The 23,446-nt window shown below is 49.0% G+C and overlaps 1 protein-coding gene and 1 long non-coding RNA gene across 3 annotated transcripts in view; one reads left to right on the top strand and one right to left on the bottom strand.

The window, feature by feature from the left end:
• The window catches only part of LOC143835148 (uncharacterized), a 36,250-nt gene extending 19,713 nt beyond the window's left edge, over positions 1 to 16,537 (top strand). The window contains exon 3 of the long non-coding RNA XR_013230023.1: positions 16,461 to 16,537. This is a non-coding gene — a long non-coding RNA (uncharacterized LOC143835148). The remainder of the gene's footprint in view (positions 1 to 16,460) is intronic.
• LMNB2 (lamin B2) overlaps positions 9,446 to 23,446 on the bottom strand; it is a 33,601-nt gene continuing 19,600 nt past the window's right edge. For both annotated transcript variants that reach the window (XM_077332339.1, XM_077332338.1), the window contains exons 4-12: positions 23,048 to 23,173; positions 22,339 to 22,509; positions 21,714 to 21,839; positions 20,665 to 20,885; positions 18,284 to 18,563; positions 17,723 to 17,830; positions 16,544 to 16,663; positions 15,666 to 15,764; positions 9,446 to 14,684 (exon numbers count right to left, since the gene is read on the bottom strand). In XM_077332339.1, coding sequence (XP_077188454.1) covers positions 14,643 to 14,684; positions 15,666 to 15,764; positions 16,544 to 16,663; positions 17,723 to 17,830; positions 18,284 to 18,563; positions 20,665 to 20,885; positions 21,714 to 21,839; positions 22,339 to 22,509; positions 23,048 to 23,173 — 1,293 coding nt within the window. In that variant the 3' untranslated portion in view covers positions 9,446 to 14,642. The remainder of the gene's footprint in view (positions 14,685 to 15,665; positions 15,765 to 16,543; positions 16,664 to 17,722; positions 17,831 to 18,283; positions 18,564 to 20,664; positions 20,886 to 21,713; positions 21,840 to 22,338; positions 22,510 to 23,047; positions 23,174 to 23,446) is intronic.

Raw genomic sequence — 23,446 nt, forward strand, 5'->3', positions numbered from 1 at the left:
CCACGCCCGCTCCCTCGCCCCGGGGACCCCGCCCGGCAGACGGACACCGCCCGCCGGCAGGGCGCGCCCCGGGGAGATGGCTTTGCAGAAGGGGAAAGGGGGGCTCGCTTTGCCTTGGCCGGTGCCGCCCCCCACCCGCCCCAAGGAGCCCTGGCTTGCGCGCCCACTCCGCGCGGGGCATGCCTCTGGATCCCGCGCGCTCTGTGCCGGAGCGCGATGCGAGAGACCCGGGTTCGAATCCCGCTGTCGTGCCAGGATCGGTCACGCGCTCTCTGCCTAGCCTAGCCTACCCTGCGGGGATGGTGGTGGTGAGGACCAAAGGGAGGGGAGAGGGCGGCTGGGAGCCGCTTTGGGTCCCCGTAGGGGAGAAGGGATTAGAAAGGAACCAGTTCAACCGAGAAAAGTGCAGCGCCTGCCGCTCGTCCGTATGCAAAGCACGACAGCTCCAAACTTTTTAAACCACCTTTTTAAAAACTCGTTTGTTTCAACAGACTAACTCTTGAGAAAGCCTTCTTAAAGAAAGCCGTTCCTTAGAACGTAATCAATATAGCCGACATGGAGGTGGGGGGGAGGGGGCAATGAAAGACAAGCCGGTTGCTTTGCAGGAAAAGCTTCCCCTGTTGAATGCCCAGGGATCAGGCTGCTGTCCAAGGCTACCGGCAGAAGAAATCCCTCAACCTGCACCTAGCAGTCCATCCCCTGCAGCAGCTGTCGAGGCAAACCCCATCTGTATTATTGATCTATCCCAGGCTTTCTCAACCAGGGTTCCAACTGGGTTTCTTGACAGCCCTGGAAGGGCTTCCTGGATGGGTGGGTTAATTAATTTTAATATATTTTAAAGATTTTTTAAACATTTATCCTGTGATAGGACCATATATGGTCATGTCGACCCACCCACCCCTTCCCCAAATGGCCAGTGATGAGCCTGCAGGGGATGAGAAGGGGAGGGTCCCCCAGTGGGCGTGTCCACAGCTGTGCTTCCCAACTATATTCTGCATGATGGTGCCACTTCTGGGGTTTCTCGAAGGCTGAAGAATGTTCTCCGGGGGTTCTCAGTGGTTAAAAAAGCTGAGAAAGGCTGATGTATCCTATGGCAGGAGTAGTCAACCTGTGGTCCTCCAGATGTCCATGGACTACAATTCCCATGAGCCCCTGCCAGCGTTTGCTGGCAGGGGCTCATGGGAAGTGTAGTCCATGGACATCTGGAGGACCACAGATTGACTACCGGTCCTGTGGCGTGTGTAGGGCAGTCGGGAAATTCAAGGACTGTCTGGAAGGTAGGCAAGGGACATTAGACATTTGCCATTTCCCCTACTGCATCATGACTCTTAGTGTGCTTCAGAAGAACCACCCCCCAAATCCTCAGAGGTCTCCCACGCAAATACTAGCCAGAGTTGGCCCTGCTGAGCTTCCAAAATTTGAGGGGAATCAGGCTTGGCTGGCCTGTAAATATGTTCCGTCTTCCAGAACTGCCAGTCCTGGAGGCTGCTCAGGGGAAGGGAGCTTGAGGCCAGAAGTCCTTCTCTACGTCGCAGAGGCTACCTGGCTGAGCTGCCGAGAAGCATCCGGCTGGCCTTTTTGGAAACAGGATGCCGGATTAGATCGATTCACCTTGAGCTGAGCCCAGCAGAGCTCTCTTCGCCCTCTCCTAAAAGCTTATTATCTACACACAAGGGTTTATCCGTCGTCATGAATGGTGAGAAGGAAGGGTGGAACCCCCATGTTCCTAAACAGTCTGTCTCATGAATTCTAGTTATCAGGATCAAAGGAGGGGGGGAGATTCCTGTGTGTGTTGACTTTGAGGTTTCCTGGCCAACCACAGCTGGAAAAGATCCCACACTCATTTGAATCCTTTGGTTCCTTCTTATAACATGGAGGACAGGGAATGAGAGCTTCCGGGGCTGGGCGGGAGAGAAATCTTGTGGGACTAAGCTTCCTTGCAGCACTGATAGTTTGCAGGCTAAGGCGTTTGCTTCTTGAGTTTCCCAGGGTGGCGTAGTGCTTAAGAGCTGCAGCTTCTAATCTGGTGAGCCTGGTTGGATTTTCTGCACCCACACATGCAGCCAGCTGGGTGACCTTGGGTTAGTCACAGTCCTGATAGTGTTCTTCTCACAGAGCAGTTCTGTCACTGATTTCTCGGCCCCACTTAGCTCACAGGGTGCCTGTTGTGGGGAGAAGAAGGGAAGGCGACTGGAAGCCACTTGGAGACTCCTTTGGGTAGTGAAAAGCAGGGTATATAAGACAACTCTTCTCCTTCTCGGGGTTTGGGCACAAGGAGAGGCATGCAGGCATTTCCGTCTCTGCAGTGGGGGCAATGCTCTGCTGCCCCAAAGGGCTGGCTGCTCACCCAGCATCAGCATCTCCGGGTCCCCCTGCAAAGGCTCATCTTTAAAGGTAATCAGTTGCGGGCACATTCAGCCAAACCTAGCCAGTCAAATTTAATTTTGACACGCTCCTTTGAGGTTCTTCGTTCCAGGCATGATTTTTAACAACAACAACAAAAAAAAGCAAGCTGCAGCTGGTGCTTGCCTGTCTGTGTTTGCAGACTTTGATCCAAAGCAAAATCCAAAACAAAACCTTTTCTTAGGACCAACCAAAATAACACCAAACTGCCTGCAAGCTGTTTTGAATTCTGAACGGGGAGGGAGAAATACTACAGCACCTGAGAAATGCTCAGGGGGGAATTGGCGTGTGTGTGTGTTTCCCTGTTTTTTACTTTGTTCTTTAAACATCCAGCCTGACAAAGAATCCTGTCGCATCTGGCAGTTTGCCCAATTACTCTTTTGCTTCCTCTAGGGCAGGGGTGGCCAAACTATGGCTCTCCAGATGTCCATGGACTACAATTACCATGATTGCCTGTCAGTATGTGCTAGTAGGGGCTCATGGTAATTATAGTCCATGGACATTCTGGCGAGCCACAGTTTGGCCACTCCTGCTCTAGAGCAGAGGTAACCAACCTGTGGTCCTCCAGATGTCCATGGACTACAATTCCCATGAGCCCCTGCCAGCAAACGCTGGCAGTGGCTCATGGGAATGGTAGTCCATCAACATCTGGAGGACCACAGGTTGACTACCCCTGCTCTAGAGGTCTGGATCATCAAAGAGGCAGGAGAAACTTTAGATGCCAAAAACATCTGGTTTTTCCCTCTCCTTTTAAAAGTCCTGCAGAATCTGAAAGTTTGCCCCTGTTCTTAAGTAATTTTGAGTAGATCCTAATAGAAATTATTCCAAGATCTTTGGTTTGTTTCTATAAAAATTCAAAGCAAGGCATTCCACCACCCATGACTGATAACTAGAGTCTACCTCTGGATAGGGAAACATCTGGAGATTTTTTTGGGGGGTGGAGCCAGTGGAGGGCAGAGTTTGGAGAGGGGGAGGGGGAGGACCTTAACTGAGTATGATGCCATAAAGTTCACCCTCCAAAGCAGCCATTTTCTACAAAGGAACTGATCTCCGTTATCTGGAAGTCAAAGTGGGAGATCTCCAGGTCTCACCTGGAGGTCGGCAGCCCTATTGATACTGGAAATTAAAAAAAAAAAAACAGAAGGGCATTTGCAGTGGTGAGATGTTCGGCTCTTCCCTCTTTGGTCTTAAAGGCTCGATATAGGAAAAGCTCTAGAGCTGAAAGAATCTGCCCCCGTTATTTGGGAGAGTTGGAGACTGTGTAGAACATGCATTATTCAGATGGCTTTCTACAAGGCAGCTAGAGCTGGTCGTATCTCTCCTTGTTTCAGTAAGACTGGTGCTACTTAAAAAAAAAAGGGAAACTTAAGTTCTTCCTGAGTCAAGGGAAAGAGCCCACTTTCAGGTAGGTTGCTGAATTTTATGCCTTTGTATACTCAGCATGCCCAAAGATAATTAGCGGTTCAAACCGGGATTCTATTATCTAAACCTGACTTCAATGTACCAACATTGTTTTTCATACTTTATATTAAAAACAAAATCTATGCATGGAAATTATGATCTGACTAAATGCTGCATTAAATAAATTCCACAGCCCTATTGATAAATGTGTGGGGAGAGCAAGCCACCTTTTCCCCATGGTAATGTTTCATTTCATTTCTCACACAACAGCCCTGTGAGGTCAGACAGCCGGAAACTGGGTGACTGGCTCCAGATCATTCAATGAGGTCCTCACTAAGCAAAACTCGAACCCATGCTTTCTGGGATTCTAGGCCAATCCTCGAACCAACCACTCAGCAGCCAAGCTCAGGACTGTCTCTTTCAACTTTCCTAGTATGCCTGTCTCTAATAATTTAGGAAGGAACAATCAAAACGAGAGTGCCTACGAGCATGCGCAGAGTGCACTTTGCATTCCAAAGCTGGAAGTGGATTCGAGAGACGGCAAGCGTTTCAGAGCATGAGCAGATGGTTTCCTCTGCTTCGGGTAGCTTGTTTAAAACTCACAGCCTGTTTCCAGCGCAAAACTTCTTTTTGCACAAAGGCTGTTTAGAAATAAGAGACCATTGGCAGAAGGATCCGTGTGAAGAAATAAGTGATGGGAGGAGGTGGTTACAGAAATGGAGCTGCATTCCACTGCCACAACCACCGCTGTGGCTTTCAAGGGAAAATACGCAGGAAAGCCTTTCCACGGTTCATGCGTAACTGTGCTAACTTGCTCCCAAGTAGTCTTCCTTAAGAATCCCCTGGCAGGACCAGACAAAGCGCCGCATTCTCTCTCTGTGAGAATCTCAGCAAGGGAAGCCGGCCTGGGGTGGACGCATGATCAGGGGTGTGCGTGTGTGTCAAAATTGCACCTCAACCGTTCCCAAACAGCAGGCGCCTTTGTGCAAGAGACAATGGCATCTTTCAAACACATGGCGCATGTTCCTCCTCGCTGGGCCCACGCTGTCTGATTCTTGGGGAAGAACCTGCCAAGTTCCCTGGTGTGCATTCTCACGGGGATCTCCACTGTGTCCTTCCAGAGCAGGGAGGGCAGCCAGCCCAGCCGCTGAAAGCTGTTTTGCCAGGGAAACCAGAGCAAGCCCTGAACGTGCCCAAAGTCAGGCGAGGACCATTTTCTTCCACACAGGGAACCCTGTTCTTTGGCCACTGAAAGAGTGTTCCCCCTAAGGAGGGTGTCATGTTCTTATTCAACACAGAAATACACAAGCAGTCTAAACATGTAACGGGCATGTACACTCCTTGACCGCCCTCCAAATCATCTATCCCCGTGCTGAAAACTGTCTCCGGCACAAAGTTCTGGGTTTTCAGTATTATATAGAATCATAGAATCATAGAGTTGGAAGGGACCTCATGAGTCATCTAGTCCAACCCCCTGCACTATGCAGGCCACTCACAACCCTATAGCTCATCCACTGTAACCTGCCACCCCCTTGAGCTTTCACAGAATCAGCCTCTCCGTCAGATGGCTATCCAGCCTCTGTTTAAAAATGTTCAAAGATGGAGAACCCACCACCTCCCGAGGAAGCCTGTTCCACTGAGAAACCGCCGTGTCAGGAACTTCTTCTGTAGGTTTAGGCAGAATTTCTTTTGAATTAATTTCATCCCGTTGGTTCTGGTCTGTCCCTCCGATCCACAAGCAAACAACTCTGCTCCATTCTCTACATGGCAGCCTTTTAAATATTTGAAAATGGTTATCAGATCACCTCTCTGTCGTCTCCTCTCCAGGCTAAACAGACCAAGCTCTCCCATCCTTTCCTCATACATCTTGGTCTCCAAACTCCTCACCATATTTGTTGCCCTCCTCTGGACACGCTCCAGTTTGTCTAGATCCCTCTTCAATTGGGGTGCCCAAAACTGAACACAGTACTCCAAGTGAGGCTGAACCAGAGCAGAATATCTTAAATGAAAGTGACCGGCCAATATTGAGAAATTTTAAAAGGGAGATTTGTACTCTTTCCCCTGGCCCGAGAATATTGAGAAATTTAAAAAAGGGAGAGCTGTACTCTTCCCACCCCTCCCCGAGTTTTGGTCCAAGCTGATTGCTCACGCTGTCCCAAAAATGTCCTACTGAGAGCTTTGTGTTTGTGCAAATCGCTTAATGGGGTGTCTACATGCCAATTGGGGAACGGCCATGTGCAGACCATGTTTGCAGGAGTTCAGGGAAGGGGCCACGGCCCAACGTCCTGATTTCACAATGGCTGGCCTCTCCATTTAAAAAATCACAAGGCAGTAATGTGCCTGACACCCTGGAGAGCTGCTCAGATTAACAGACTATTAATCTGAAGATAGTTCCCTGCACTTAGTTGCACTGGCTCCACTTCCTCAAGTGGCCAGAAGTTCCAGAGGGTTAGGGCTTAGCCAGGGCCCATTCTGCACTCGTTGGATGATGCACTTTCAATGCACTTTTGAAGTAGATTATCCTGTTCTGCACTGGAAAATCCAGCTGCAAAAGCACACTGAAAAGGCATTATCCAATGTGCGCAGAATAGGCCCAGGACTAGTTTTCTCTGGAGAAGAGAGCACAGGAGGCCCAGTACCTTTTGCAGAGCACAGGTAGAAGTGCCATATCACCGGAGAATTACTGTAAGTGGTTCATCCGGTGGTCTCTTGCTTTTTCTGTCATTTTTTAAAGTAAAGACACACACACACACAAACCTGCCTTCTCCCTTCAGAATAGGGGATTTCTTGCTTTCTTATATTTATATACCACCCTCCCTTGCTGTTCAGGGCAACTTACATAGAACACAGGGATAGGTACCGTGTGATTCAATAACATCAGCCCAACAGCAACAGTGGTTTCAGTAAGTAGTGATAACAATTCCCATAACATTTCCATATAACAGTTCTAATTTTAATGGCAGCAACGTTAACCTGTTAACTATGCCATAGGCTGGTCAGTTCAGGATTCAGTTCGTAGGGAAGGGTTTCTGGGGGCACAGTCGATGTTGTTAGTTCGGACAACCTCAACCAAGTGCCTGACGGAAGAGCTCCATTCTCTCTCTTCCTCCAAGGATGTCTCTTCTTCCAAGCTGGCTCTTCTCAACCTTTCTACCTTTGATAAATCCCTGAAACATTCTTTAGGCACCAAGAAGCCCCAGGAGTGGCACGATCATGCAGAATAGGGTTTGGAAGCAGAGCTGTGGACATGCCCACCCGGGGCCCTTCCCCCCCTCTCCAGCCCCACAATTGGCCATTTATTATTATTATTATTATTATTAATAATAATATTATTATTATTATTATTTATATCCCGCCTCCCCCCAAAGGCTCGAGGCAGCTCATATAAAACCCCATCCTCTAAAATCCCCCACCCCCTTTTTGAGAGGACAGAAGCATCACTGTCTCATGTTTTGGTTCCTGAGGTCCTGAAGGCATGCCACTTTGGCCAAGTTGTAAGGGTCAAGCACTCACAAGCTCCTTTGATCTATTTTCTTTGTATACATTCCCTAGCCTTGGTCTCTGTCCCCCCCTGCTGGCTAGAGATTAAATATGATCTACTGAGCAGCAGAGAAAGGCAGCAACAAGCCTGCCACACTTAGAATCGAGTTGGAAGGGATCTCCAGAGGCATCTAGTCCAACCCACTGAACAATGCAGGAAACTTGCAACTACCTGCCCACTCACCATGGCCCCAGTTTCATGCCCAGATGATGCTCCCCTTCCCCCAGGCAGAATCTCTGTTTGATCTGGCCTGGAGAAATTTGCCTCCAGATCCCAAAGGAGCAATCGGCATTTCCCTGGGCATGCAAAAAAAAGGGCCACAAGAGCCAAGCACAGACAGAATCCTTCCTGCCCATCCAGTCACAGTCTGACTAAATTCAAAGAATCAGCATTTCTGTCAGATGGCTATCTAGCCTCTGCTTTAAAATGTCCAAAGAACCACCCACCCCCTACCAAGGAAGCCTGTTCCACTGAGGAACTGCTGTCAGGAACGTCTTCTGGATGTTTAGCCAAAAATTCTTTTGAATTAATTTTAACCCATTGGTTCTGGTCTGACCCTCTGGGGCAACAGAAAACAACTCTGCTCTATCCTCTGGTTGACAGCCCTTCAAGTACTTGGAGATGGCTATCAGCTCTTGGTCATCTCTCCAGGCTAAACAGACCAAGTTCCCCCTTCTTCATATGTCTTGATCTCCAAACCCCTTACCATCTTTGTAGCCCTCCTCTGGACACACGTTTGTCTACACAGTACTCTTGAGGTCTAACCAGAGTAAAGCAGAACCATCACCTTGCACAACCTGGACACCATACTTATTTTGATACAGCCCCAAATCCCATTTCCTTTTTTAGCCACTGAGTCACACTGCTGACTCACGTTCAGTGTATGGCCTACTAAGACCCTGAGATCTTTTTCGCACAAGCCAAGTCTCCCCATCCTATTATGACGCATTTGGTTTTTCCCACCTAAATGCAGAACTTTTACATTTATCACAACTGGCAGTCATTTTAATTCATTTTAGCCGAGTTTTCCAGTCTCTTCAAATCACCCTGTATCCTGATTCCATTTTCTGCCGTTTGCTACCCCTCCCAGTTTAGTATCACCGGCAAATTTAATAAGCAGCCCTTTTTTATTCCTTCATCCAAATCATTTATGAATATGTTGAGGCACTCTACTCGTCACTTCTCTCCAAGAGGCTGACAAACCATTTACCAGCACCCTTTGGGTGCAATCTGTCAACCAGTTATCAATTCCATCTAACAGTAATAGGATCCATCTTACCAACTTGTCAGCAAGTACATCAAAAGCTGTGCTGAAATCAAGATAAACTATGTCCACAGCATCCCCCTGATCATTTCCCCAAAGCTCACTAGAGCCTTTTCCTCATGGCTGGTATTAAAATGTGTTTCTTGACAGCCATGGCTGTGTTAATTTACTAAATGATGCATTTTCAGCCCTGGCTTTATCATTTGTGGCCGTTTACCCTTGTATTTGTTGTGACTCAGCTGGCAACCTTCCCCACTGTTTGGTCTTTCAGGATTTGGTCACTTGACCAGTTGCCTTTGAAATGTAGCACAGGAGTCTTTTAAGATGCAAGAACTGAGATAAATACACCCATGGCTTTACCTTACCCTGAACCAAACCCTTGGTCCTTCAAGGGCTGTATTGTCTCCTCAGATCAGCAGTCGTCTCCGGGTCTCAGGTGGAGGGCTTTCCCATCACCTACTGCCTGGTCCTTCTCACTGGAGTTGCCAAGGAGTGACCCTGGGACCTTCTGCATGCTAAGGAGATGCTCTACCACTGAGCTAGATCCCCTCACTCTAAATGCAAGGAACCGATGGTTGCCACTGGTCAAGGGGGACATCTTGCTACACGGGTCTCTGCATACTACTTTTATTGGAACCACTGTGATTATCCAGATGGTTAAGGCTGCAACCTGTCTCAGCCAAGGTCGCTCCCACAGATGCCCTGTGCTCTCGCCGCCAGCTTTAAATCGTAGCAGCAACAGCGTCGGATCACCTCCTAGACAATCTGCTCCTCCACCTGCCTCGATGGGGAGATTTCCGGGAGGTTTCCGCCGGACGCAACACCCGAGGGCCGTATAAAATGCAAAACATTTATTGGTGTGTGTTGTACAAAAAGGCTTCCAGTCATAAAATGTAAATTACAAATAATTTTCTTTAAAAAATACAAGACATTTGGCATGCATATTCATAAGGTTGTTTAAAAAAAACCCACCCTGCTGAAACGGGAAAGCCTAGGGCGCGGTTGTCACGGAGCTGTGCCATCGCCAGCTTTTCCTACCTGTTTTCAGATGGCAAGAGTTACTGTGGCTGGCGGCCAGGCATTGAGTATCCTAAAACAGCTGCCCCTTGGTTAGAATTAGTGGGAAGCCCATTGTCCACGCAGAAGCATCCTTGCAACGGGAAATGAGGTTGTGTAGAAGTGTAACTCTGTTTCACACACACACAGCTTATTGCTTGTAAATTTAGTGTAACTCAACAGGGGAGCTGTTCCAGTGTTTCTCTCTTGCTCTGCTGCCGATTTCCCTTCCGCCAGGGCCTGTGGGATCTGCTCATTCACAAGAATGATAGTCACTCTCAGTGAATCTTGCCCAGAATTTGGGGAGAGGAGGGACAGGCCTTCCTCCTTAAGCATCAACCGGGAAATGAAACGCAGGGTTCGGTGGGACGTGCAGCCTCCACAGGGGTCCAGTGTGCTTTTGCGCTGTGTTTGACAGCTTGGCCTCTAGACTTTCGCGTTTCAGCAAGGTGCTTTTACCTTTACATGTAAATCATAGGTAAGGAAAGGAAAGAAAAAGAAAACAGCGTACATTGGTTTAAAAAGATGTAAAGCTAGGGCATATTTTCAAAGGGCAAAGAAAATTCTGTTTCTCAGGCCACACCCAAAAACGCATCTGCTTCTCCCCTCTCCCCAGAAACTACTCCAATCCTATGCTCTTGTAATGAGAAGGAAAGTAGCCCTGGATAAATTTAAGATTAAAAAGAAAACAGAAAAAACAAGATGGGGAGAAGACTGGCTTCCTATTCAGCTATTGGCTCCTGCTGCCCCTGCTGGTGGCTGGGGGGGACAGTGGAAGAGATTACCTGCTGGTAGCTGAGGGGCAGCAGGGGCAGGGGAGTGTGTGGCTTAAAGGAAACTGGGACAGAACACGCCACAGGCCACAACAAAGTGGGTATCCTGCCTGGCTACGTACACACACAGTGAATTTAACGGCAGCTCCGACTCTTACGCAACTGCATGTTTGAGCCGGGGGCAGGGGTGCCTACCCAAACCCCGCAATGTGTGTGTAAGGGGAACGAGGGGACAACAGCACTTAGCCGGATTTATAAGAGCTGTGGAAGACTTCACGCAAAGGCTGGTACACCTGCAGGATAGAAAGCAGAAGGACAAGGACAAAAAAAACCCCACATTTGCTGGGATTGAAGAAGTGTGACTTGATGCCACATTAATGCCGGCCTTCTGGCTCAGAAAACGAGAACGTGAGCTTGGCTGCAAGATGCCGGCCGTGGAAACGGCAGCACACCTCCCAGTAAGTGGAGGATGTGACAGGATCCTGTGAACACTGGGAAATCATTTCGCGGTTTGAAGCACAGCTTGTAAGATTTCGGAACGGGAAAGGCTTAAGAATGCAAAGCCCTGGGCATTTAGTTTTTTTTGTATTCATTCAATTTATATACTGCTCCTCACTGGGACGTCTCAGGATGCTAGCACGGTTCACAAGCTGCAGTGTGCGCCGGTACTTCCGGCGCATATGCCGGCTTGCAAGAAAGAAGCAAGGCTCAGTTCACTTTACAAATGAAACCTGAGGACCGGTGCCTGCAGAAGCACGTGGCTTGTGGCTGTACATGCGCTGAATCTAAGAATAATTCAACGACCGTATAATCCTAAAAGTGTGCACTGCCCACAGACTGGACATGCGTTTACAGCAACTTGTGAGGGATGCTGCTGATTTCAGATGGAGATTTGCCCCTTCTACGGTGGGCTGGCCGAGCTTGTGGGAAGGAGGGAAGACACTGCAGGGACGGCAAGCCCACGCATCCAGGCAAGGAGCACTGGCGCATCACAGCTTTGGACTGCTTCTGGGCCTCTCCTGGTTCTTGCCTGGGGAACCATCGCAAGACCTGCATGTGGCAGTCCCTCCTCCTCCAGAGCCATGCATCCAGAGCCAATGAAAACTGAACTATTCTGCAACTAAATGACAGCAAATTTTGGAATTCATGTACATGTGTCTTGCTGTCTCCAGAGGGCCTCTCCCCTGAACCTGAAGCAGGCGAGATCTGCTTGCTCAATGAGGGAGGTGGGCATGATATGAATCCTGGATCAGGGATGGGGAGATCTGCAGAAAGGTGTTTGGGGGAGGGGCCTGCTTGAAGGATGGGGGAACGGCTCAGACTGCAGGCACTCAGCTGCCAGCTTAACTCAGCCTGTTTTAAGTAGTATGTTTGCACTGAACGGTACATTCACAGCTTCGGGACAATCATTTTTAAAATATCACAGGAATGACTGGCTAGAATCAAGGAATGCAGGCCTCTGCAGAGCTTACAGGAGATGCGGGCTGGGAGACAGAGGGAGGGAGGCAGGCAGCCAACCGCCAGGAGCAACACGGAAAAACATTGCCTCCCCCTGCCATTGGCAGGTGATAAAGAGGTAGGGCAAACCGTTTCTGGTTATGCCTGAGAAACACAATTTTAAGTAGCGAGAAAGCATGATCAACTACATAGTCGGCTAACTATTCCGGCTGAGTGGGAAGGTTATATAAGGACGAGGCAAAAGTTACTGACTTTTGTTCCGGCTCTTTCGCTCAAATGGCTCAATCAACAAATCAAAAGAGAGAGCGACAAGAGAGGGAGAAACGAATGAATGAGGATCGCTAAATCTAAACACTTCTACAGTAATTCAGCATTGGTAATCGTCAACCCACCAGGCGGCACAGAAACATTTGTGGAAATGAGCGCTTTGGAGATAATCTTTTAAAATGGACATGATGTTTCCAAACTACGCTTGTTCCCACCCAGCTTGGGCTGCAGCGAAGCCCTTAGAAGGTACAGGGGTCATTCCTGGTCTGTCAAAATATTCTGTGACCGTAATACCCAACCACACCCCAGCCACACTGCCAGAGTCATGCATGTGGAAGTCAAATGAACTTGTCCTGTTTACATTGCAACAAAACAAGAACTGCTGCCTCTGGTCACCCGGCAGAACTTTTGTTACCTCCCTGTAAACAGGCGCACTTTCCCAAATGACTCACTCTCTGGAGATACTCTGCAAGCTTCTGTTAGGACCCATTCAAAGGCGCCCTTATCCCAGGTTGTAAAATCACAGGACGTAGATCAGATGTACCTCCACCGTTGTTCTGCAGAGGCAGTCGAGAGCTGTGGACGACATAGTGCTGTGCAAAGGGTGACGCACCCATGTGTGAAGCGCGGTTCATATGCTATGACGTTTGCACAGAGGGTTTTTTTTTAAACGGTAGTGACCAGAAGCAGCCCTGAGCGAGCTTCGATGCCAGCATCCAAAGAGAAGAGGGACGATACCGGCCACAAAACCTATGAGCGTCCTGCCAACTGAAGGAATAGATTCAATGATCTGTCTCCCACGGCAGCAGACGGTGCTTTCAGCTTTTCTGAACTGGAGAACACGCAACTATTCCGGTTTCACCTCTGCAAGCGGGATTGAGAACTAAAACGCCTTCCTGATCAGAATCAGATGTGCAAGGAGGTGACTTCTTCGGCTTCGGCGGGTTGATGAGTTTTTAGCTAAGACGACTGTCAGGAGTCCACGCTGGCAGACTGAATTTCAACACCAGATTCTTTTCCGGTAGTCTTTTCGCCTATCTTTCTGAAAGTCCATAATTTGGTTTCAAAAGCTCGCTGTGTTTTTCGTTCCTTCCTTCCTTGTAAGCAGCACGGCATTCGCTGTTGTGCTAAGGTGATGTGCGGAATTTCACAAACTGGCCGCAAAGCTTACTCTCCTGGGCTGCATCCCCATGAATTCAGGGGAGGACCTGTCCAGGGGGAAGGTCTTATCAGTTTATGGGTGGTGGGGGAAAGAGAGAGAGAGAGAAGCTTTTAGAAGTCCACATGTTAGTTGTCAAATGTGTTTCAACACCCGCTTTGGTGTGTGATTTCTGATACATTCGATCTGTATCCGGGTCAGGAGTGCCAGCTTGGAGCGCCTCATAAAGTCTGTCAGAGAGTTGCTCTGTAGTGCTTCTAAATTAAAATCCATTTAAAAGGAAAAGAAGCCCTCGCAGCAGGTAAAAATGAAAAGAAGCCCTCGCAGTCAGGTAAAATGAAAAGAAGCCTGCATAGCCAGTACAAATCTACTGCAGTATGCATGGGTGGTGTGGGAAGGGGAGGGGGAGAACAACAAGAACTATGAGATACAGTGGCCCTCCTCAGTATTCCTCTACTCCCCGCCCCCATGGCGCAGGAGAACTAGAGGAATATGGTGGTCAGAAAGGGGGGGCGTGAATGATGAAAGTTGCAACAATGGGAAGGTGTCAACAGTTATTCAACAAGTATCAATATATATCATTGAGTTTGGTCAAGGGAACATATTTAGGCCTGGGCAAGGCACACACCCACATGCAAGTGGTATTATGTCCTTCTGGTGGGACATGAGCATCAGGATTCACCCTGTCGAAGAACTATGGCATCTTCAATCAATGTTGCAGCTTGCAGGATGAAGGCACCCATAGACAGCAATAGCTTCAGGAAGGGAGAGCCACCTGCTTGTCTTGTACACCCCACTCTTGTGGGCTTGGTTTGTGCAGAGTTGCTATCGGTTTCTTCTCCCAAAGTGCCTGGCTGGCTATGGCTACAGGGAGATGGGAAGCTGGGACAGACAGACCCTGATCCCACACAAGGGCCTGATTATGCCCCATGTGTTGGGTATGCATAACTTGATGCAGCGAAAGAGCTGCAGGCAAAGAGACCTTCAAATGGAAGTGGGGGATATGTTGAAGCCTCCTTTCATTACTAGGGTTAAGCAGAAGAGGATGAGCATGCGCTTATGGGATTTTGGAGCTTCTGGGTAAAATGTGATGGTCTTTCAAATGGGGAACAGGGCAAAGGGGGGGGGGACCTCCAGGAACTGCAGCAGTTCTGGCCAAGTAACTTTTCCTTTAAAAATTAAGACCACAGAATCAATTCTGCTTTAAAAAAACAACAACTATGAGATATATAAAAATAGTTTTCAGTGGCTCTGGACAAAAAAAAATAGAGCAAATAAAAAGAGGAAAGAAGAAAATCGGTTAAACGAAGGCGTTTCCTTTCACATGACTGCGCATCCTCTGGAGGTTGTCCTGGGATCCCCCTGAAACAAAAAGGAAAAGGAACTCTAAGTGTGGAAAAGAAAAAGAAGAAGAGCTGGTTATTTGTGCCCTGCTTTTTTACTATCTGGAGGAGTCTCAAAGCAGCTTACGATCGCCAACACTGTGAGGTAGGTGGGACTGAGAAGAGCTCTAAGAGAACTGTGACCAGCCCAAGGTCACCCAGCTGGGGTAACAAACTCAGTTCTCCACATTAGAGGCAGCCACTCTTAAACCACTAGAGCAAGCTGGCTCGAAGGATCCTGAGTGTCAGCTGCTCCCCTGGCTTGGGGGGCGTCTCAAAGAGTCACTTCTCATTAGGAAAAGGCTGTTGCTGAACCTGAGATTTGCTCCACTGCTTCCTGAATTTCTAGCTATCATGTGTGTGTGTGGGGGGGAGACATAGAGCCCCCAGTGAACACCCTCCCCTCAAATTGAATGATTCAAGCTAGAACCTGATCTGCACGCCAGAGACTTAATTAATGGGCCTTTCTACATGCAGCTCACTCATTCTCTCCACGCTTGAAGCACCAACATTTCTCTTTCTGCCAGAACCTCAACATGGAACCCTGGGCTTGAGGGATTTTCAGCTTAACAGAATTCACACCAGGCAAACGCCCTGGTAGAGCTGGGAGCCTGAGGTTACACAGGCAGAGCAAAGAGCTGTGCCCTGAACATCTCCGGTACAGTCTGGGACCAAGAGGCACAGGAAGGCGCTTGATTAGCAGGAGCCAAAAAGGCAGCGCCAAATATTAAGTGAGAAATTTCAAATTGATGCCATGCTGAGGATCATTACTGCAGTGCTGATGGCCTTTGTTACAGGGGGAAGAAAGGGTCACACATTATCCTCCCTTGCCCACCTCCACTGCTGTGGGAATATGAAGTTCGGTGAAACCCAGAGGCAGGGGGAAAACAGTTTGCCCCTTTGGCAAATGACAAAGAAGGCTTGGAGGATGCTGGGGAAAGCCAACCACCCTTTGGGCTACCTGCTGATGAAAGAGGTCTTCCTCTCCAAACTCCGCTTCGTCTTCTTCCTCGTTCTCCCGCAGAACACTTGACTGGGTCAAGCTCCTCACGGCCACTTCCTGAGAACAAGAGAAAGACCCGACTTAGGTTGCCGCACCACGACAAGTGCACTCAAAAGATTTAAGGTGATGCAGCAAAACACGGGGACGCTCCCAAGCTAGCTGGCCCAGAAGTCGGCAACATTCAGTTCTTATTCTCTTATACCCAGGTGACATTTTTCAACTACTTGTATGCCTGGAGGCCCTCCAGGAGGGTCAAATTCAACAGGAAAACTTTCTTTGTTATTCCAGAAACAGCAGCAGAGTAAAGCTAGATCTCAAGCAAGCAGATTTACGATCTGAGCCAATGGTTTTCAGAACAAGGAAGATACACACCTTAAACAGGTGACTTGGGGAGGGTTCAAAAACCATAGACTACGTTTTGGATTAGCAGGACTTTCTCTGGCCACGCCCCAACATCTTCTACTGCCTTTATCTCTTTACTCCCCCCCTTTCTCCCCAACCTGTATCCTGCTTTGCCATCCCCGAGCTGGCTTCTCCTCAAGATCCCCTACCCAAAACCATAGGTTTCTGCAGTTAAGATAAAGGAGCCTGAGGAAAATTTGGATGAACTGCATCACCTGTAGTTGGGAATTTCTACACTTTTGCAGCACAGAAAAAAAAAGATTAGACAAAATCAGACATAGGAACAGTCATGGAGGGGGCTTTAAGGATAAAGCCTTAACAAAAGCCATTTCCTTTTGTTTCTATTCACAGATATTCAAACACCAACGGTTCATCAACAACTCTGCCGTATTCAGACCTCTTTGCTTTCAGATTAGCTTATGACATGGACCTACCTCGCCATCGGAGTTCACCAGGTAAGTGTGGATGTTCGCTCCGGTGCCCCAGCTCCCCTGGTTTTTCCACACAAGGACCGAAGGCGGACTGTGGGCCACTCCAGCATCAGCAGCCCAGATCTAGAAAGGGGGAAAAGAGGGGCATCCCCCAAGAGCGCTCAGCACAAGGTGTTCTCTCTGCAGTTTTCCAGTAAGATTTTTAGCTTTTGGAATTTGTTTCTAGATTATGGTTCTATGTTGCATGTGGTTTTATGGAATTGGATTTTGTTTATGTTATGACAGGGGTAGTGCTGGCAGGGGCTCATGGGAATTGTAGTACATGGACATCTGGAGGACCACAGGTTGATTGCCCCTGTGTTATGAGACTTTGAACCGTCATGAGCCAGGTTGCTGGGAGCGGCGGCATAAAAAACCAAAAACATAAATAAAATAAACAACCACCAAGAGCTGCCCTCACTGTCTGGGGCAGGTGACACCAGTCAATGCCAGGCCATCTCCCCTTGCGGCAAGACTGAGCAGCTCAGGGAGGAATGACAAATGCCTCAAGGAGGCAGGGCTTCTGCAGTCTCTCTTAACACAAATGCTGCACGCATCCTGTCATCCACAGGCAAGGTCAGGATCAGGGCTTCCTATTGAGACTGTGGGACTCGTGTTGAGCAGGAACGACCAGGCGCTACACAAAGTAGAGATACGCAAAGAGAGACTGTCCAGCACAAAGGCTGCACAATGTAAGAAAATACTGCAACGAAGAGCTGCAACCAACCAATTTTTTCTTGTCCTCTCCAACTTTATTTACAGGTTGGAAGGCTTGCCAGAGCGTTCCCAATCTACAATTTTGTTTAATATTACATTGAAACTTTGTTGTATGCTTTAAGGTTATAGAATAACTTACTGTTATTTTGGAAGCTATTATATAACCGATATAAAAGGATTACTTGGTGCTGAAGAAAATCATTATGTGGAAGCGTTTCCTAAACTGGGGGATGTCGTGTAGCCGCACAACAAAGGTCAAGCAACATCGAGCACACAAGACATAGGGACACTGCTGTGTGTGCTTGTGAACTCTGCTGGCCTCTGCTGGCCTAACGGGTGGCGGTGCATTCCTTCACATGCATAATGCAGAGCGAGTCCAAAAATAACAAGGCCCCTAAACGTGCATCTCATTGGGCTGTGACTTACCGTGACTGTCTGTCCGGCCCTGAGGACGTACTTTGGAGTAAACTTGTACGCAATCTCTTCCCCCTCGCCAATCCTCCTCTTCAGTCTCCAGTTACCCAGAGACTGGTCCTGACGCGGAAGAAACAAGACGAAAATAAATCTCTCAATGGCGACAAGCGATCAAGTACAGCTAGCCTGATGCACTATTGGTTTAGTGGAAGCATTAGACCTGGGGGAAAAACACTATTTATTTACCTAATTTTTACAAGTAAAACAATGTGAAAAAATATTCTATGCCCTATGGCCTTATCCAACTATGTCAATTCTTCTTCCCCAGGCCTAACGCTTCCACTAAACACTGCGATGCATGCTACAGCCACATCATAATATATTCTGAAGTCAGTCACAGTCTACTCCAGGGGTAGTCAAACTGCGGCCCTCCAGATGTCCATGGACTACAATTCCCAGGAGCCCCTGCCAGCGAATGCTGGCAGGGGCTTCTGGGAATTGTAGTCCATGGACATCTGGAGGGCCACAGTTTGTCTACCCCTGGTCTACTCTCTCTCACTGGCGCAAGCGTACCTTGTCTGAGCGGTTCTTCAGCTGGACGTACTTCCCTTCTGGGTCGATGTCCTCGATGCTGATGCTCCCTTTGGCGGAGGCCTGCTGGGACACCTGGAAGGCACTGCTGGCGGTGCTGCTGCTGCTGCCGGTCCCGACCCCACTGGAGCTGCTGCGGGAGAGCTCCTCCATCTCCATCCGCTTGCGCTTCCCCCGGGTCGAGTGAACCATGGGAGTGCTGCTGCTGGAGGTGGCCCGGGAGACGGTGACGTGGGACTGAGGGCTGGGAGACAGCTTCAACCTGGGGGGTGGGGGGGGGGAGAGAAAGGTGGGAGACCAAATAGCATGCCAGAGGCCAGACTCAATGGCTGCAGGATTATTCCCATGAGGGATGCACAACTGTCTTTCAGGCACTGCCACAGATCATTTTGGTTTTTGATGCAGTTAAGGAATGCAATTAGAGGAGGAGAAGAGTTGGTTTTTATACCCCACTTTTTGCTACCTGAAGGAGTCTCAAAGCAGCTTACAATCGCCTTTCCCTTCCTCTCCCCACAACAGACACCCTGTGACGCCACAATAGACACACTGAAGTAGGTGGGGCTGAGAAAGCTGTGACTGGCCCAAGGTCACCCAGCTGTCTGCATGCGGGAGTGGGGAATCAAACCCAGTTCTCCAGATTAGAGCCGGCCACTCTTAAACCACTACACCAAGCTGGCTCTCTCTTCACATGGTTTTAGGAGCAGACAGGGTTTGGGGAGGTTAGGGCAAGAGATCCATCACATCTTCCTCCCAGATAACCAAATCCAGCTCCCTCCCCAAAATGTAACATAACCCCCCAAGATATGAGGCCCCCCTCTTCTGTTTTCATCATAGGAACTACTGCAGGTGTTGATCAAAGAACAGCCCATTTATCACCCACTAGGGTGGGCAGTGGCCTTTTTGGTGGCTGCCCCTGCCCTCTGGAAAGAGCACCCTAAGGAGGTTTGTGGCCCTGCAGGATCTATTAAGAGTGCAAAGCTGCCTTTGCTTTGTGCAGCCTTTCATAAACTAAGAGAATGGGAGAGCTTGCTGTTGGCTGTCTAGATTTGTTCCGGAACGGACGACCAATTTAATTTTAATTAGAACGCAAAAAAAAGCTTCAAATTAGAATTCGTGATCTGATGAACTTTAATCAGAATACCGATTTTATTATCTGTTTTAAGTTTTAATGCACGGTTGCGTATGCTGTGAACTGCCTTAGTCCTCTGCTGAAGAAAGGGCTATCAAGTAAGTAATTAAAAGATCCAATTCTACAGCACACCAAGAATACAAATGTGATTGACTGTAACATAGCTGGTATGAGCTTCAACTTTTTAAGAAGAAGCAGAGTTGGTTCTTATATGCCGCTTTTCTCTACCCGAAGGAGGTTCAAAGCGGCTTACAGTCGCCTTCCCTTTCCTCTCCCCACAACAGACACCCTGTGGGGTGGGTGAGGCTGAGAGAGCCCTGAGATCACTGCCCGGTTAGAACAGTTTTATCAGTGCCGTGGCTAGCCCAAGGTCACCCAGCCTGTTAAATATGGGGGAGTACAGAATCGAACCCGGCATGCCAGATTAGAAGTCCGCACTCCTAACCACTACACCAAACTGGCTTTCAATTTGGTGTAGTGGTTAAAACCACTCGACTGTGTTCATTGGTTAACAATTTTAAACGCTGCTCCGATCAGATGTGATGTCAATCTTTTTTCGCCAGTCAAGAGCCGGAAATGATCCTCACTGAACAGATTGATTCCTCCTGACCAGAATTTGTTTGAACTTGGCTTCTCTTTGTAATACTCCCCCTGCCCCTTTGCTTTCAGACTTTAATATAAGAGCACTGACCTGATGAATGCAGTTTGCACACCCAACAAAGTGGGGCTCTGAAACAGGAAACCTTTTTGCAAAATGAGTTTTGTTAGTTTTCAACAGCCCACTGGAATTCTGATTAATTTTGCAGCTTACAGACCCATCTGACTGTGCCTTCTTAGCTTTACAAAGGAGGACTCTCCTTATGGTCATCTCTACGGCATTTGTTGAATGTCTCCCATCCACTCTTATTAGGTATATTTAATCATTCAACTTCTTGGCTACCTGAACGGGGTCCCAGGTAAGTTTCTCCCATTTTCTGATTCTTCCTCAGTGATTGCCAATAATGGCCTGGGACCCCGCTCTGATTGCCTAGAAGGTCTAACCATAACCTGCATTAACAAGCAACCCCCCCCCCCCATGGCTGCACTTTCAACTTTTAGACTTCCTTTAGCTTCTGCTGACCCAAACCAGAAGACAGTCCAAGCTGAACCCAACATATCCTGAAAACCATCTGCAGAGGGTCTTGCCAGGCTGGCTTGGGATCACCCTTTCCCCTGGGAAAAGATCCTTCCCTACCTCTCCTCTTCTCCTTCCAAGAGCTTCCGGTAAGCACAGATCTCCATGTCCAGGGCCAGCTTGACGTCCAGGAGCTCCTGGTACTCCAAGAGTTGCTGCTGCATCTGGTCCCGCATCTCCGTCATCTCTCTTTCCTTGGCCTCCAGCATCTTCCTGAACTTCTCGCGCTCGTTGGCCATCAGCTCTTCCAGCTCGTGGATCCGTTCCTCTGCAGCATTGGCCTGCCCCGGGGGAGAGGAGGAGAGTGCTCAGTGAGAGGAACATAAGAAAAAGAGCACGCTTTTTGCTACATGAAGGAGTCTCAAAGCGCCTTAAAATCGCCACAAGAAACACCCTGTGAGGTAGGTGATGACAGAGAGCTCTGAGAAAACTGGAACTGGCCCAATGTCACTCAGCTGGCTACATGCAGAGGAGCGGGGAATCAAGCCTTGTTTTCCAGATTAGAGGCTGGGGCCTTGGAAGAATACAGGCAGAACTGGCCTTAATTTTTACAGAAAGAGGCTTGGAGTTCAGAGCTCCCTGGACTATGCGGGATGAAAAACTCAACTGCCTCAACAACCTGATGGAGAGCAAAGAGCAATGGTGGGCTACCTCTTCCAAAATAATATAGTGCCAAGACAGAAGAGGCATGCACAAAGCTGGTTTTGAACACTCCAACAGCAGCAACAGAATTCTGGAGTGATGTATAAGTGGTTTTAAATAATTCCATGAAGAACTGCATAGGGTTTTAATGATGTTGGCTGTCCTGAGACCATTGTCAGAGAGGGGCGGGCTAAATGTCACACAAATAAAGAAAGCGAAGGAGCACGATCTGAGACCATCCCGGCAAATGTGTGGAAGCACTTAGACTCTGATGATCCACAATGTTATTCTGGCCAGTTATGCTAAAGGATGGACTTCCACAAGAACGTAACCCTCCATTCTTCTGGACTTACCGCAGGACATTGAAGGGACTCTCATTGGATTCAAACCAAAGGGGAAGCGGGGCGGAGGGTAGAGGCTGTTCCGGAAGCTGAGCAGAAAGAAATGTTTCTTTGCTTCCCCCTCACCTGCTTTTGCAGCCCGGAAAGCTGGTAGCTGAGAGACTCTATCCTCACGCGAGCTTCCTTTAGTTCTTCCCGAGCGGCGCTGGCAGCCTTGTCGTTCTGATCGGAGCAGAGCTTGGCGTTCTCCAGCTGGAATGACAAAGACAATCAAGTCACACCTTGTGCCATTTTTAAAAGCCACAAAGTTACTATCTTGCCTACAACCTCTAAAGTGGGGGAGAATACATCTAAATGAGAATACATCTAATACCTCCAGAAGTTGCTCTGGCTGCTGTGCGCCTGTGGCTGAGTGGAAGCCCTGCCCTGACCATCCCCATGACAGGCCGCGGGTCAGCCCAGGGGCTCCTGCCTGCTCCCAGGCAGTGGTGCCCTGAGTTTGCCGGGGCAGTCCCAGTGGGCCAGCATCGGAGCTTTCAGAACCCCCGCCCAAACCATTTTCCTGGGCGTCCTTCTCAAGTCCAGGGCCTGTCTCCGGATACAAGCCAAGATTGGCCACTGACCTGTGCTCTTTTCCCATCCATGGTGCAAATGGCCCCTCAAGGAACCAGATTTGACAACGGAAAGACTGACCTCTCCAAGGTTTCAACAGAATGGGATGGAAGCCTCAGGTTTCACTGGGAGGACTCACCTTGGCCTGGTAGGTCTGTTCCAGCTCCAGCTTGTAGAGCCGGACTTGTTCGTCATGCTGGCTGCGCAGATCCTCCAGGGCTTGGGCCATCTTGGACTGGTAGTCCTGCTGGTGGCCGCTGTCGACTTCCACCAGCTGGCGCTCGTGACGCTTCCGGGTCTCCCTCACTTCCTGCGCAAAGCCAATCCCGGACACGGTTAAGGAGGCTCAAGAACGCAAGGACAAACGAGCGGGTGGACTCCAAAGTGGGGCGACAGAGACAAGCCAGGGACTGTCAACCCCAAGGGTCAGGACATTCTAAGGGGACATGGGGGGCACCCCCCCTCAAAAGCAGGCATACCAGCACCTGTTTCCTTGCACATTAGGGTGAAATGGTTTGCTCTGAACATTCAGCTTAAATATTTTTCTCCTAGAAGCTCAACCTCAACTTGATACGACGCAGAAGGACTGTGGAACACCCGCTCCTCTCCCTAACCCCTCAAGCTTCATTCAACATAGCAGGCTGGGTGTCAACCAAAGGGACTTGAGCCTCTCAGTAGGTGCATACCCCCCCCCCACACACACACCTCATGTCAATGCAGATCCCACAAATAGGACCCCTCCATGCCCTGATTGTGATTTTGGAAACTCCATCTGCCCAAAGTGCCAGGGAATAATTCCCCCCCATGCACACACACATCATGGGAGCCTTCCAGGCTGATCAGCCCACCTCCTCAAAAATGCTCTTCCGGAAGTCGAGCTCCTCCTGCAGACTCTGGCAGCGATTCTCCAGGTCGACCCTCATCAGTGTCTCCTTCTCCAGCTGCTTCTTGGCCACTGCATGGGCATCTTCAGACTGGGGAGGGGGGGGGGAAGAGAAGTCAGAGTCAGGGAGGATTTCATTTCTGTGACACGGGCAGGGAGAAACACAGAGAAACAGCAGAAATTTCACTGCTGAGCCAGCTGTTGTATTCTGATTCACTGCATCTTTCTCCAAGCGCTGAGATTCCATCTGTTAAGTCCGCCAGCATGGGCACATCCAGAAAGCAAGACCACTCACGGAAACCACGCCAGGCACCTACACTTTGGGGGTGTCACGTGAAACTAAGCGCCTGTCCGCTCTGAGGCG

This window comes from Paroedura picta, chromosome 4, assembly GCF_049243985.1.
Source record: "Paroedura picta isolate Pp20150507F chromosome 4, Ppicta_v3.0, whole genome shotgun sequence".
NCBI classification, from domain to species: Eukaryota; Metazoa; Chordata; class Lepidosauria; order Squamata; family Gekkonidae; genus Paroedura; species Paroedura picta.